Source organism: Culicoides brevitarsis, chromosome 2 (assembly GCF_036172545.1).
Source record: "Culicoides brevitarsis isolate CSIRO-B50_1 chromosome 2, AGI_CSIRO_Cbre_v1, whole genome shotgun sequence".
Taxonomy (NCBI): domain Eukaryota; kingdom Metazoa; phylum Arthropoda; class Insecta; order Diptera; family Ceratopogonidae; genus Culicoides; species Culicoides brevitarsis.
Genome location: NC_087086.1, coordinates 33,413,468 through 33,430,424, shown reverse-complemented (window position 1 = coordinate 33,430,424; position 16,957 = coordinate 33,413,468). Strand labels below are relative to the sequence as shown.

The following is a 16,957-nucleotide window of genomic DNA, read 5'->3' as shown; positions in this document are numbered from 1 at the left end:
AAATTTAATTAAATTATTATTTTTTTATAATTTAATTTTATTTATTTTACTAAATTTTTAAATTTAAAATATTTTAACTTATTATTTTTTTAAATTTAAATTTATTTATTTAATTAATTTTTATAGTTTTTCCTTAAATAATTTTTTAAATTTTTTTAAAAATAAAATTTAAATTAATTATTTTAAATAAATAAATTAAAATTCAAAAATTTACCTGAATTTGTTTGTACAACTCCTCATGTTGCTTCTGTAACTGAAGAGCCTCGTCTAAATTATTTCCGAGAAATGTCAACTTTGGTATGATGTCAGCAACTTTGATATGCAGCAAGTCACCACACTACAAAATAAAAACAAAAAAAATCGAAAAAGAATTAATTTTTCCGCCAAACAGGTGGTCAAAGGACGCAAAAAAACACACAAAAACAACAAAAAAGTCTTTGTTTGACTGACATTCGCGGCGAAATCTCTCATCAACCCGAAAAAATTGCCAAATATTTTCGTTTCAAGTCCAATGATGAGGAGAAATTTCGATCAAAATCGCACATTTTACGACCACATGTCACCATCAAAGAAGATTTTTCGTACATGCGATGCGTGGGCGGATTTTCGCCGAATTATTACATCAGCGCGTTCATGTTTTTCCTCTTGTGCAATAAATAATATTAATTTGTTGTGAAAAGGCGCGTTATGAGCACGTTGAACTTCCATTTTAATTCTCGCTTTTTTTTTTATTGCAGAGCGCGCGGTGAAATGTTGTGAAAGACAAAAGAGACAAATGGAAAAATTATTTAACGGCACCGGATTTTATGGCCCAGAGTGCGGGATCGTAAAAAGAAATTTTTATGTGAGGCAATTTGTTGAAAATGATGTCGAATCGTGGCACGTTGCACAATTAAACTGTGGATGACTCTATCAGAAAATGGCAGGTCGATGAGGTTTGATGAGGTAAAGAGATTATTTGTGGGAAGATTTATGAGAAATTTTGAAATTTTTAACGATTTGATGGAAAAATTCATAAAAAAATTATTTTTTAAAAATATTTTTGAATTTTAATTAATTTTTGTCTATGAATTTCAGAAAAAAAAATTATTTGGGTAAAAAAATCACACAAAATTAGTGAAAAAATTTTTTTAAATATTCAAAAGCACTCAAAAACCATGAAAAAAATGTTAAAAGATGATTTAAAAAAATTTCCAAATTTTTTGTGAAATTTTAGAAAATTTTTATAAAAAAGAATAAACCACAAAAAAAAAATAAAAGAAAACTAAAAACATGAAAAAAAATTAAAAATCAAAAAATTATTAAATTAATTATGATTTTTCTAAAAAAAAAATTTTTGAAGAATTTTTTTAAAAACCAAACTCAAAACACAAAAAAATCCTAAATTTTGAAAAAAAAATCCAAACATTTCTCGTACTTCACTGACTAAGATGAATGCTCCATCCGGAGGATTATCTAGTAATTCACGTGTGAGTTTTTCTTTAAGCTGCAAAAAAGTAGAATGAAGAATTTTGATATAGAATTTGTTATTGACCAATAATTTTATGATAGTTCATGAAAAATTATTAAAATTTGAATTTTGCAGAAAAAATGCAAAAAAAATCTCATCAAGCTGTGAAAAAGTGTTATTGGTTGTGGCTTAACGTGTTTGGGTCTTGAGTTTCATCGCAGCAGGGAATCATTCCATTCAATAGCATTCCAGTCTATTTCATTCACAGGCAAAATTAAAGTGCTAAAATGACTATAAGCTGAACTGTGGGGTGAAAAGTGAGTGAATTTCAGGTATTTTTGGGATAATTTTTGATATTTTTTAGGATTTTATTCATGAAGAGGCCTAAAAATGATAATTAAAACCTAAGAGGCCTAAAGTTGAACCTCAAGATGTTAAATTAAAACCTAAGAGGCCTAAAATTGAACCTCATGATGTTAAATTAAAACCTAAGAGGCCTAAAATTGAGCCTCATGATGTTAAATTAAAACCTAAGAGGCCTAAAATTGAACCTCATGATGTTAAATTAAAACCTAAGAGGCCTAAAATTGAACCTCATGATGTTAAATTAAAACCTAAGAGGCCTAAAATTGAACCTCATGATGTTAAATTTAAACCTAAGAGGCCTAAAATTAAACCTCATGATGTTAAATTAAAACCTAAGAGGCCTAAAATTCTTTCAAAACATGTAAAAAAAATTTCAAAGAGGCCTAAAAATATAAATTAACCACTTTTCAACCCACAGTGCGACAAAAAATCATGCAAGTGATCAATTTTCAGCCATAAAAGTTCCATTCAATGGGCTTGGAAACAAGAATTTCCCATTTCAACGTTAAATTTCACTAAACTGCCTCCATAAATCACAATTTTTCAATAAAAATACGCAAAATCCGCCGCTTTGCCATTCCAAGAGATCTCACGTTACACGAAAACTGCCATTCAAACATTAATCAGCGCCATAAATGGACACAAAATTACTTGTAGTAATTATTTTTATTTTATGGACAAGCGCTGCTTCAGAGAGTAACGTGCGATCGAGCGACTTGTGAATTAAATAATAAATAAATATTGAAAAGAAACAAAAACATGACCTACATTTGTGTGTGTTTGTGCTGACCGGCAATTCAAAGCTCTCTTCTCTCTTTTTTTTAAATTTTAATTCATGAATGAACTCATCGGGAGAGCAAAAAAAACTTGATTTTTCGTGACTTTTGACTCAAAACCCGAATTTTGTCATGAAATTTACATGAGAATTAGCATAATTTCCGATCAAACCAGATTTTGATAATTTTTTTCAAATGTAAATTTGTCTATTTTTGACCTGTTAATGTGTGAAAATTCGAATAAAAATCAAAAATTAATTTTTATTTGTTAATTTTTGATGATTTTATTCATAATTGTGATGGACATATGTTCGACATTTCCTTTTGTTTATTTATTTGTTTGTCATTTTTTTTTTAAATCTCGGAGGTAATTCGTCACAAACATGCAGCTCACATAAAAATCGAGGCACGGCACATCAAAAGTTGCTGTTCAACTCATAAACAATTTTTTGCATGTTTAGTGACGTGATCATGTTTTTGAATACACAAAAAAAAATTTTTTTGGCAATGTAAAAGTTCGTCTCACCATATGTTGAAAAAAATATTTAGATGCCTTTAAAAATAATTGGTAGTGGTTAAAAGCTCGAAATTTCTTTGAAATTTATTAAAAATATTTTTTTAAAAAAATTAAATTTTAAATATCAAATAAAAAGAAAAGAGGAAGAAAATCTGTCCTCCCTTTCCGCAAATAAATATTTTTTTTTTAATCAAAATTTTTTTTTATTTATTTTTTGATCTGTTTTGACGCCCATTGACCTTCGTTCCAGCAAAACTATAAACCACTAATTTTATTCTTTTTAACTTTTTACTCTTCTTCAGTCGTTTTTCGCGTCTTGCCCACATTTCAATTAATTTTCTGTTTTTTTTTTGCTGCTTCAACACACAAATATTTATTCCAAAAAATTTATGGCAGATAATTTTGAACTACTAATAGTACAAATGTGCGGCAATTTATGAGATGTTATAAGATGCACAGTGAGAAAAAATTTTTTTTTTTTAAATAAATTTTTAATTTTTTTAAAAATTTAATTTAAATGAAAATAATATTTTTTATTAATTAAATAATTATTTTAATTTATTTTTTTTAAAAATTTAATTATTTTTTCAATTTATTTTTTTTTATTTTAATTAAAATTTTAAATTTATCATCTAAATTTAATTCAAAATAAGTTAGGTTTTTTTTTTATAATTTTTTAATTAATTTTAAATTATTTATTTAAATTAGTATTTTTTTTTATTTATAGATTTAATTTTAATTAAAACTTTAATAATATTCTGTAAATTTTTTTAAAATAAAATAAAATTAAAATTAATTTTTTTAGATTTTTATTTAATTTAGAAATTTATTTTTTTAAAATTAAAAAATTTAAATTTTTATAAATAAATAAAAATTTTCGTGAATTTTAATAATAAATAAATAAAATAAAAATTAATTATCTAATTTAATTTAATTAAAAATTGAAAATTCCATCAGAATTTAATTTAAATAATTAAAAAATAATAAAATTTAATTTTTCTTCTATTTTAATTTAAAATAATTTATTTTATTTAAAATTTAATTTTTTTAATATTTCTTATTTTTTTTTTTTTTTGGTTAAAAAAATTGTTTTCCAGCCCACTGTTCAATAAAATTTGAAATAGATGATTTTCCATCATTATAACGTCTGTACAAGCAGAAGACAAGACAGATGTGTATTTTTCGTACAATTTCTACCATTTTACATTCACACGTGTATCGTACAGAAAGAAAACTGCCTGCAATAAATTTTCCAGTCAGTGGCTAAGAAATTTTCTCTATTTTTTTACATGCCACGGAGCAAGAACGAAGACATCAAATTTTAGATTAAGACATTCGAGTGAGTCATATTTCAATTTTAATCGTCTGTGAATTAGTTTTTCTTCGATTTTCAACTTCTTTTCAAGAAAAAAGTCAAAATTTCTCTGTTTCAGGAACAACTTTCTACAAAAAACTTGCAACAAAAATTTTAACGAGACACGGGAAATTATTCACTTTTCATGCAGTTTCGAGTAATAGACGAGCGCGAGAGATGCTATCATGCCACACACATGTGTCTGTTAGTCGTTGTTATGACCAACATTTTGCTCGAAAAATTAAAATTTTTGTTTATTCTATTTTTATCGGGCCGTCATCCATCCCAATATGTGGGGCCATAACGCTATGTTTCTTCATAAAATGTTTATAATTTGTTCTAAAAATGTATTTTCCTGTGTTTTCCCTCAACAGACAAGTCGCTCGCGCTCAAAAAAATAGAAAAAAACGAACGCCAAGTGTGTGTTACATAAAGTGAAGTCATTCGTGTATTTTAAAAGAAAATTTTTCGTGTAAACAACAACAAAATGAGAGTGAAAAGTATTCGTTGAATTATCAATTAAAGCGCATTTTTATGAATTTTTACAAGTTTTCTAATTTATTATGATTTTTTAATTTTTTTTTATTTATTTTTTTTAATTTCTTATTTTTTTTATTTTAAATTAATTTAATTTTCTTAAATTTTTTAAATTAATTTTTTAAATTAATTTAATTTTTTTAATTTTTTAAAAATAAAAAAATTTTTAATAAAATAATTTTTAATAGACGAAAAGGATAAATCGCACAAAATAAAAAAAAAATAAATTTAATTAATTAACTTTAAAAAATTTGGAAAAATATTGAAATTGGAAAATTTAAAAAAATTTTTATATGAAATTTTTTGAATTTTTTTAAAAAATTTCCCAAAAATTTTTAAAAAACTTTTGAAAGAGCTTTTAGTTTAAAAATGAATTTTTTTTTCTGAAATTTGAATTTTTTAAAATTATAAAAATAATTTTTATTTTATTTCTTTTTCATAAAAATTTCAAGAAATTAAAAATTTTTAATTATTAAATTTAATTATTTTATTAAAAAAAATATTTTTTTTTTATTTAAAAATTTTATTTTTTAAACTAAAATTTTTTATATTTCAAATTTTTTATTTATTTTTTTAAATTTTTTTTTATAATTTTTTAAATTTTTTTTTGCAAAGAGACGATAAAACCAGCATAACCGCATTTTCATAAAAATTCTTCGAAATGCGGTAAAAAATGACAATTTAGCACTTTATTTAACGCAAAACGAAAATTATGCGGCAAGAAATTTAAATGAGCCCGAAAAAGTGCATTGACTCCCTTTGAAATTTTAATTTTTCACCAAAAAAAAAAAAAAAAACGCGAGAAACTCGCTGCCACGAAGTGAAGTCACGCAGAAAAAGATTAGCCTAGATTACGAGTGTCACCGCAAATCTTTTTGGTTTCTACTTCGTAACTTAATCGCGTCTAAAGATGTGGCTTTAGCTGTTGTTGCAAAACATGTTTATTCAGTTGTCATCGCAAGTGTGGCGAACAAAATTCCTGGATTTGCATTAACAAGTAACAAAATTCATGAAAAAAATCGAAAAACAGCTGCTCATTCGATTTTATCATTGAAAAACTTGCAACATTTCGTGAAAAACATAAAAAATTGATGAAAATTTTAAAATTAGTTCAAGGATGGCGTCCGTAGGTTTTAATTGTGAAAAAAAAATTGTGAATGAATAACAGATTTTCATGAATCATCTGAATTTTTGACGGAAATCAAGCTAAAATTGATCCCGAAAGAGTGATTTTCAGTACGAAATTTCAATCAAAAAGTTACATAATCCAAAAGAAAGTAAAATTTTCAAACAAAATTCAGAATTTTTTTTTCGTTAATAAAATAAACAATACAATGAACTGGCACGACTTTCGACATCGACGCGCATATCATTTCGTTTGTCGATGATGTCATATGCCGTTAATGCTGAATCGAAATTCTGCAATGTTTATTTTAACAAAGTTGCTTTTAGTAGTAAAAATAATTTTGTTTCGTTCGAGAAATTTATCATTTTTTACGTTCATGCCGAGACGGAAATTGGGAAGGAAATGTCATTGACGCACTAAATAACAAAAGAAAATTTTTTTTTGGTGATCTATGACTTTAACGGATCATTTAAAACGAATAAAGCGACACTCAGTGGCAGGAAATTGAACTAATTGGAATGTCAAGGAAACGTCAAGTGATCCGCCAATTTCAAAGACGCCATATTGGATTTTTGCACGTACTGGAGAGCAACAAAGGTAAGAAATTTCATGAATTTTGGCTAAATTTAGGTTATTATGAGCAATTTTTTTTTAGAAAAAAACGCAGAAAACTGAAAAAATTGACAGGAATTTATGAAGATGACAAAAAATATCGTAAAATAAGGCGGAAAAGATAAGAGTATGATAGAAGGACGATTACGAAGCAAGAAATTGAAGAGATTCTAACAAAAAATTACAATTAATGGAGAATACGAAGAAAAATACTGAAGGTAAGTTAAATAAAGACCAAATTTTATGGATTCTAATATTCTCCTCGCGATCCAAGGAGCTTCATTTTTAAATTCAATTGGATCGTGAGAAGTATTTTTTTACATTTTTTTAGGAAGCTTGGAACTGAAATTAAAATGGAGACTAACATTGACTTTTAAGGATCATAGAACAGAAAAAAATCGAGGGTAACTAAATTTTACCAACAGAATTTTGCTCTAATATGGATTTTTTCTTATTTCAGGGCTTAGATAAACAAAAAATAATACTTGTGAAAATAAAAGAAAACCAAAGTGAAAGAATAGAATTAAGAATTAATGCAAGATTAGAAATAATTTACGTCACTTTTTCAAAATCAAATACTGAAATGACCTTGTCAAATCCATGTTCAAATGTAGCAACCTGAACTGAAACTATTCTGGATGAAATAAGTCGTAAAATCTAAAATTATCAAATTTTTGGGCAACATTTTGGAATAATATTTCTCATAATGCCTTTAGGGAGCTTTAAATCTCTCAAAAAATCTTTAATTATCATCAAACTATGATCACTCAATGAAACCAATGGCATCTCCAGATGATTTTTTCTCTTCTGTGAACGTAAAGTACAACATAAAGGAAGAAAGAATCGATAAAACATGAAAGATTTATGGCAAAACTGTATTCACTCCGCTAAAAAAGTGAAATATTGGCGTTGTGTGTCGAAATTGCAAATTGGCTCTTTATACAAATGACTTATGGATGCTTAACAATGTATTTAACTGATCGATCGCTACAAAAAAAGAAAAAAATCAAGATTTGCGGCAAAAAAGTACTTCGCGGTATCTGATTTCACGACACAAAATTTTATTGCGAGATATCAAAGTTGTCACTTTAATCAGAGTGCGATACGATTAACTTTATGGAATCGATGCATGTAAACTTGTTTTGACGTATTTGTCACAACGACGAGCTCCGTTGTTCGAAACAATGCAGTTCCAATTGTCGATCTGTCGCTGATAATTAATGAGATGGGCGCTCGTGATGAAAAAAAAATTTACTTTCTAGCGCGGAATTTTCATCATACGTGAAGAAATTTCTTGAAATGTCGTTTGATTTACGACCGTTTCCCACATAATATCAAAAAAAAACTCAACAAAAAAAATCATTCAAGGTCAGAAATATTTAAATGTGTCTCTCTTTCTCGCATGTCGGTTACGATCAACTTCACACGTCATTTCATTAGTCAAATTAATCGTCGCTCGCGCGCGCGTCTCGAATTAAAAACTCACGATATTTAGATGAAATTTCACACATCGCGGTAAGTAGGTGTGAGAACTTGCTCCATAAATGGTCAGTTTACTATAAGCGCCACTGATTATCGCGTGTTTTTTGTGGGTGTCAATGCCCACACGTTTAGTGCATGGCGCGATCGACAGGTGTTTGTGTGTGGTCAAGATTTGATAGTGATTCCAAAAGCTCGAAATTTTATCAAATTTTAATATTTTTCCTTTGAAAAAAGATAAAAAATATCGAAAAACTTTAATTTGTTTATTTTGTTAATAAAAATTTCTAAAAATTTTAATGTTTTGATATTCTAATAAAAATATTTTACAAAATTTCTAAGAAAAATTTGAATTTTTCAGAAAAATTTTTGATTGTTGTTCCTTAAACAAAAAAAAGTTACAAGTGTTCATAAGAATCAAAAATTTTTGAAATAAAAAAAAAATTCTTCAATTTGAGTTAAAATAGTTTCAATAAAAATTAAAATTAAAAATAATTAAAATTTAATAAAAAAATATTTTTTAAAATTATTTTTAACAAATAATTTTGACAAGAAAAATTCAAGAATATTTTAAAATTTTATTTTTAATTTAATTTAAAAAATAAATTTAATTCAATTAATTTATTAAAAAAATTAAATTATTTTTTTTATTTAAAATTAAATTAAATTAAATTAATTTTTTAAATTAATTAAAAATAAAAAAAAATTTAATTAATTATTAAATTAAAGAAAAATTTTTTTTCAATAAATTTGATATAATTTCGAGCTTTAAAATCACTTTTTAAAAAAAAAAAATAATAAAAAAAATTCTTACCTGCAAAACGGCGATGACAAGTTGCAACGGTCCTCCTTGGACAACGATCGTTCCAATTGTCGTCGATTGCGGATGGTGCCCGGCTTCGGCTCCTCCAGCCGCCTCCTGTTTATTAGTTTCCATTTTCGGATCGTTCGATGAATTCTATAATTTTTTTTATTTTTTTTTTCGTTGAAATTTTTATTAAAAAATCACTTTTCGATAAATTTTTCGAGTTTTTTGGCACTTTTTTGACTATCTTTGACTTTTTTCTATTGTTTATATTTTTGCAAGCAAATTATTTGTTTGAAGACTATTTATTTTTTATGGCACTTTAAAGCACTAGAAAAGACAGGCACGCGATTATCACAAGAGTTAAACACAAAAAAACCCGTTTTTCATGTCGTTCTTTCATTTCTTTTCTTTCCAGCCAAGTAGCAGTCATTCATTGTTGCTTATTTGTGAATACCTTCGTTCGTCTCGCACACACCTTCTTGTCGTGTTCCGATCTTGCTTTTATGATTTTATTTCTTATTTATCGCAAATTAAAGAAAAAAAAATAAAGACGAAGAATCGACGACTTGCATGCTGGCTTGCTTAATTACACAGATCTGTGTGTGTGGAGCAATGAAGTCGCTTTCGGTCACACGTGAAGCTGCAAAGTTGCGTTAAATGCAGAAGAAATTCTTTATTTGGAAAGAAATCGTGTCTAGAGTTTCATATTCACATGAGTGCGCGAGCAATGTATCGCACTTTTGCCGATGAATAGCAGACTTTTAATGGGTTTTTACATTATTGTTGTGGTTTATATGGATTTATGTCGCATTTATTTGCATTAAAATTGCGAGCAAAAGAAATTTTCTGTTCGATTGAGAGCTTATTTTAAAGAAATTTGGTCGAAAATTTAAATTTGAACTTGTTTTTCTTGTACAAGAGGCTCAAAAATTGAAGATTTAATGAAAATATTCTTACAAAATATGAAAATATAAAATTTTTCTCTCTTTTGAAAGAGTTAATTTAATAAATTTGTCAAAATTTGTTATAATTTTAATTTTTCTTGAACATATCAAAAAAAAAAGTTTTTCATGTCAAGGTAAAATTTCATAAAACATCAATTTTTTATATTTTTGTCTCAAATAAAAAAAATCACATTTATGAGAATTAATGTCGATTAAATTTTATGACAATATTTTCACTAAAAATTATTTTTTTAAATATTTTTTTTCCAAATATTGTTTAAAATTTAATAATTTTAATTTTAATTAATTAATTTTTTTTTAAATCAAAAAAATAAAATTTAAAATTTTTATTAATTAATTTAATAATTTTTAAATTAAAATAATTTTTTTTCTTTAAAAGTTTTTCATAAATTTATTTTAAAATAATTAAAATTTTCTAATTTTTCACTAAAATTATTTTTAAAAATTAAAACTTTGTAATTTTTTTTTGCACAAAATTAAATCTCTACAGTACAAAATCTTAAAAAAAAAATTAATAATTTCTTAAATTGTCGTCAAAAAAAAAATAAATTTTAAACATTTTTTAACCCTTTCAAATGGCGCCAATGCATTAATTCCTCATTTTTCACTAATTTTTAACATTTGCGTCAATTAAAGAACAATTTTCTTCGTAATTTTTTTTTATTCTTCACAAAAAACGCACAAAATAATTGCTGACAAGCACTTGACACACATCAAAATGTTTTATTTTTTGTTTTTTTTTCAACACTGCGACAATTTACTCATTAAATAACTTTTATTTACTTTTCTTCTTCATAACATTACAAAAATTCAACAAATATTTGATAATATTGCCGAAATTTATTCAAATCCAAAAAATTTTGTGAATAAATTTAAATTCTGGATTAAATTTATATTTTTTGATCTTCACAATTGCATAATATTCTCATCAAAAGCTATAAAAAAAAAATTGTAAAAATTTATTTTTATCTCGAAGGTGTGGAATTTTTATCCAGATTCTGTGTTTGTACTGGAAAATTATGTCAGAATTTATTTTTTGTGACTTTTATTAAAAATTTGATTTTTTATTATTTTTTAAATATTTTTTAGTGCCTTTTAATTATTTTTTTTCACTTTTTCATAGTTTTATTAATTTTAATATTTTTTTTTATAATTTTTTAAATATTTTTCGTAATTATTTTTCGATTATTTTTAATAGGAGATGATCATGCGCGCACTTTCCAACGTTAACTACTGCCGAAATTCACTCGAAAATATTTTGCTACAATTTTCAATAAAATTTTTCCTTCATTTTTCTGTTTAATTTATATATCATACGAACGACAAGTCGAAGACGACACAGAATCGCGCACTGTCTGCTGTTTTTTTTCGTAAATTTCTGATTTAATTTTTGCAGCAAATAAGATAATTTTAGCTCAAACATATGTGAGTTATGTACTTTTTCCCTATGTACAATTTTTTATATACAAAAAAAGTACATAGGAAAAAATTTTCACTAAATTTCCACGAAATTTTTGAATTTTATCGAATTTCCATTAATTACCGTTGAAAATTTCTAAAAAATTCCTTAATTTTAATCGATTTACTGAATTTCTTCCGTTTATGGTAAATAATTTTTAAATATTTTTTTTTTACGGAACGGATTTATGATTTTTGCGAAAGATCGTCAGCACCCGCGAAATGCACCAAGGAGACTAATTATTTTGAGCTGAATGAAAAGAGTTGTTGGTCAAGAGTCGCGATCGCGCGCTGTACGACGTATGGTTTAATAAAAGTATGTGAAAGAGGTGAGAGATCGCGATATTTATTTGAACCACTTGTGCGAATGAATGTGAGGAATGAATGAAATTCTGTCGTACGGTAAAGCGGTGTAAGAAATAAAAACAAATTGAGAGAGAAACGTGATTTAAACGGATGAAATGAACAAAATCGTAAAATAAGAGAGGTTTTCATAGAGAAACGATCGTGTTGAGGAAGGGATCTTCAATCCGTAATTTTTAGTTTTGATGAATTTCGCATGGATTTTAGTTAAATTTTCAGAATTTTTAGTAATTTTTATATTTTTTTTTTTACAAATTTGCTAAAAAAATTATAAAAATTTGCTAATTTTTTTATATTAATTAAAAGTTTAATTTTAAATTATTTTTTACTCAACAATTTAAAATTTTTTAAAAATTTGAAGAATTTCAAAAAATGAAGAATTTTTAACTAAATTTTCTAAAGAATTATGAAAATTTGCTTTTTTTATTTTTTCAAAATTTTTCTCTTTTAAAATAGAATTTTAAATTATTTTTCAATTATTTATTTTAAGTTTTTTCAAAACAAAGCGCCATCTAACGTCTAAAATTATTTTTTTAAAATATTTTTATGTCGTTTTTTAGATTTTTAAAGACATATGTAAATATTTAAAAAAAAAATTGTTTTTATAATTTGTCTGATTTTTATAAATCTATTTGAGCTTTTATTTATTTTTTTTTAAATTTATTTGTAATTAATTTTCATAATTTATTTTTTTTTTCAAGTAAATATTTGGGTAGTTTTTAATGAATTTTAAATATTTTTAGATTTTTTCTTTTAGTTTTAGAAAAATTTCTTCAAAATTTACTCATTAATTTAAAATTTTTGAAAATTCTTGCAATTTTTAGAATTTTTAAACGAATTTTTATTCTTTTTTTCACATAAATAATTGTGAAAAAATAATTCTTTTTCAATATCGAGTATCATAATTTTCCGGAAATTTTTTCTACATTAGTCATAAAATTGAGAAAATTCATGAAAAATGATTCTCTTTGTTCATTTTCTCAACTCTCCTATAAAAAAATTAAACAAAAACAATAACAAGATGCACTTTTCGTACACAAATCTTCAAAAATTTGATGAATGAACGACAACCGAACTTTTTCTTCGTTTTTTGTTTTTGTTCAAGTTCGTTAAATTTTTATTTATTTACAAAAATCTGTCATGTCTCACTAAAAATCGATTTATTTTTGCTTCTTGAACGACGCTGATCAAGACATAATGACACTGTTTGACGCGTTCTTATGAAAGACTCGTCGAAAGACGTTAAAGTTGCAGCGCTCGTTAATTGAATTATTTCACACTTTGTTGTTAATTGCGTTTTTGGTAAACATTTGTTTTCATTCATCTCTTCGCCAAGAGTTCAGTCAATTTATGATGTCGGGGTCACTCAAATCTTGTTTTGACTTGATAAATTGATTCAAATTAAGAACTTCTTTGTTAGATTGCGTCCCACTGCAGTTGTTTTGTAATGATCATCTGTCATTTTCTCTCTGGAAAATTGTCTCCGTTAATAATATTTTTCTGTCTATTTTTGAATCGGAGCTTACGTTTGTTTACAATTATTCGGTGTGTGTCGTGGAAATTTTGTGAGGAAAATGCATCACGAGTTAATTTTAGCGTGTAACGAAAATCATTCATAAAAATTTTCGGGGAGTGATGAATGTTATTGGAAGGTGAAAGTTCGGAAAAAGTGGGAGATTTAGAGCGTTTTTCATGAGAAAAATTGAGATTTGGGCCGTTTTTTAGAAGAAAATTGTAAAAATTTGTTATAAAGCGCCATCTAACGTCTAAAATTATTTTTATCTTTTTATATATTTTAACAAATTTCGTCAAAATAGGAAAGAAACAACAAAAATTTTATTTTTCATGCAAATTTTTTATTAAAGTGAAAAATTCAATGCCATCTAACGGCAATTTTTTTAAATTTTTGTAAAAATTTTTTAAAAATTTAATAATTTGTAGTTTAATTTGTTAATGAAAAACATAAACTTTAAAAAATTTAATCATAATTTGAAAAATTTTACATTTGTTGTATAAAATACAAAAAAAAAGATAAAAATTTAAATTTAGCGCCATCTATGGTCCAAATTTTAACATTTTTAAGCGCATTAAGACTTGTCACTGAAATTCAAATATAAGTAAAAAATAGTTAAAAATTTTCAAATTTAAAAAAATATATGCAAAATTGGAAAGGTTTGAATATAAAAAAGAAATTTAGATTACATTTAGCGCCATCTATGGTTCAAAACTTCATATTTTTAAAAATAATTTAGATTCAAAGCGCCATCTACGGTGAAATTCAAATCCTTGAAAATTTTAAATTTCATGCAAATTCAGCTATTTTTAAAATAAATTTTGAGAAATATTTTGAAAATTTCAATGAAGATTAAAATTTAGCGCCATCTCTTGGCTTTTTCAACCTTTGTACTAAATTTTTTTTAAATTAAATTCAATTTTTACTCTTTTTAAAGGTAAATTTTTAGAAAATTTATAAAAATTATTTCAAAAGTTAGAAAATCTAAAATAAGAATTTTTATTCAGCGCCATCTAGCGGCTATTTTTTTAATTTTCAGCTTGAAAATCTTTAATTTTATTCAATTTTCGAGCTTTCTAAAGAAAATTTTTTAAGAAAATTTTAAAAAAAATTAAGTGAAAACTTATATTCAACGCCATCTAGCGGCTTTTTCTAAAATTTTTTTTCCAAATATCAAATTTCACGTAATTTTATCTCTTTTTACAGGCAAATTCTCATAAAAAATCGAAAATTTTCCAGAAGTACTCTCCAAAAGTGAAGGAAATTCATGTGAGGCAGGTCACGGTTTCTTCCTCCGCAACATTTGGGTCGCTGTCGTGCGCGAAAAAAAAATGACAAAACCTTGTCGCGTTGTCGTTTGACGGTCACAAATGTGTATATTTGTGCGATGATAAGTTTGTACATTTTTCATTATTATTTTTCGCGTACTTTCACCCGAACAAAACAGTAGTTGCAAAGGCAATAAAAGTTATTTTGGTCATGAAACGGCGAAAAAAGTCTTCAGTGTTTTCCGAGACTCTCTTTGAAGTGCACACAAATTTATTTTTTTATTATTTCTTCCTGCAACAAAGATTTTACTGACGCGAAAAATGTTCGATTACAATTGTTATTACAACCTAATAAGTGCATTTTCGACCCTTTTACTCGACGAAACGACAAAAGACGTGACTTTTTATTTTCCGGAGTCGAAAAAGAGGATTCGCGCGCACAAATCTTTACTTACGAGAGCCTCGCCTGTGTTCAAAACGATGTTTAATGGCAAATTCATTGAAAATACCGACGTGATTATTAAAGATATCACCCCGGAAGCCTTTGCGATGCTCATAAATGGGATTTATTTGCGACCAACGACGTTAACGTGTCTCGATGAAGCGGATGCCTTGTACCAAGCTGCCGATAAATACGATGTGATGGACTTGCGGAACGTTTCTTACGAGTATTTCATGAAAGTTTGTCGGACATCGAACGTTTTTTACTTGCTACAACGCGCCTTGCTGTACAATTGGAAGGATTTACGAATAAAATGCGAACATTACTTCCGAACTTATGCCTATATTTTGCTCGTGGAGAACATAATTGCCGAGATGGAGGTCAGCGATGCCGTTTTGGAGCATCTTTTGTCGCTGGAGTCGATTTGTTTGCAGTCCGAAGTCGAATTGTATCAAGCCATGGAGCTTTTATATGACTTGAAACTCCTTCCAAGCTACGAAAAATCGATTCAAAAGATAAGATTTCTCACTATGAGCGTGGATGAAGTCAAAACTTGCAAGTTACTTACCGAAGCGGAGCGTTTTAAAATTATTTGGAAGCTGGAGGGAAAATGTGAAGACTCGGAAGCGAACTTGGACATGATCGACGGGCGAAAATTGTCTCCTGAAACAACATCCCGCTTGAAAATGTAAGTAAAATTTGCTTTTTCAAACTTTTTCTTCATTAAAAAGCTTCAAAAGTCGCCCCTTTCTCCCTATTTTAAGTCCCTACAACGGTTGGTTGGCGTTTCTGGCACCCATGCGGATCGAATTTTGGCTCCAAGTCCTTACGCGATGCAAAAATTACGACATCACGTCACACCGGATGGCTTTCATGCAGGTATTTGAACCGGAAGATCACCAAAAAATCGATTTCATCATCGGAGCAAAGAAGAAATCTGGAGTTAAAGAACTGATTTTCACGGAAGACGAAGTCACGGAGCTCACAGAACTGCTCGAACGCTACAAAATAACGGACAAAAACCACTCAGAGTTCCTGCGGAACTTGACGCGGCGTGCCAAGTGAGTGATTGATGGGACGAAAATTGCATTTTCGGTGCAATATGTAATTAACTGTAGCAATAAATCACGCGATGAAGAAAATTCAACAGAAACTCATTAAAAATGTGTCGTTTTTCGCTCACATGTGGTCATTTCGCGCTAAATTTATGTAATTTTTCACATTTTAACACAACTTTTCAATATCACGATGACGGAGGCGCCACGTAATTCGTTCAGTCATGACCATGAATTCGTTCTTTTTAGTGTTTTTAGATAATTATCGTCAATTTGTTGCCAAAAAAAAACTCGAAAAATTAAAAAAAAATAGTTTTTACTCACATCGTGTTCCAATTCATCAATTTTGATGGGAGTAACGTTACCAGAAGCTTCAGGAGATAATAAATTATCGACACAGGTGCATTCTGATACCGTATGATAAGATAAACTTTGGCTCAAAGGACATTCGATGGCGGTACAGTAGCTGGAAAGGTCCTCGAGTTCGCTGCAAGGTGACATTGGATGACTGTGAAGATTTTCATTTGGCTGAAAAAATAAAAAAAAGTTAAAAATTTGGTTAAATTTTGATTTTTAACCACGTGGGTTAGACCCAATGCACATTTTAAAATGTCTGTTTAAGAAGAATTTCAATTTTTCGCCTAATGAACAATTTAAATTTTCATCCTAATGCATATTTTTGGATTTTGACCCAATGTACTTTAAGAATTTTAACCCCAAAGCCAACCCAAAGCACATTTTAAGTTTTCTCCCCAATGCACAATTTGAAATGTCTCTGTTTTTTTAAGTACATTTTTTTTATTTGCATTTTTTTTCATCTTAATGCATTTAAAACCCCAAAGTATAAATTTCAACCCCAAAATGGACA

At 27.0% G+C, this 16,957-nt stretch overlaps 1 protein-coding gene across 3 annotated transcripts in view; it reads right to left on the bottom strand.

Moving 5' to 3' along the window:
- The window catches only part of LOC134832004 (titin), a 61,156-nt gene extending 49,498 nt beyond the window's left edge, over nt 1-11,658 (bottom strand). For 2 of the 3 annotated variants that reach the window (XM_063845880.1, XM_063845878.1), the window contains exons 1-3: nt 11,534-11,658; nt 9,032-9,352; nt 215-337 (exon numbers count right to left, since the gene is read on the bottom strand). In XM_063845880.1, coding sequence (XP_063701950.1) covers nt 215-337; nt 9,032-9,154 — 246 coding nt within the window. In that variant the 5' untranslated portion in view covers nt 9,155-9,352; nt 11,534-11,658. Of the gene's footprint in view, nt 1-214; nt 338-9,031; nt 9,404-11,533 lie in introns of those variants that run through there. The other variant, XM_063845879.1, reaches the window with a different exon arrangement.
- Nucleotides 11,659-16,957: the final 5,299 nt, after the last annotated feature.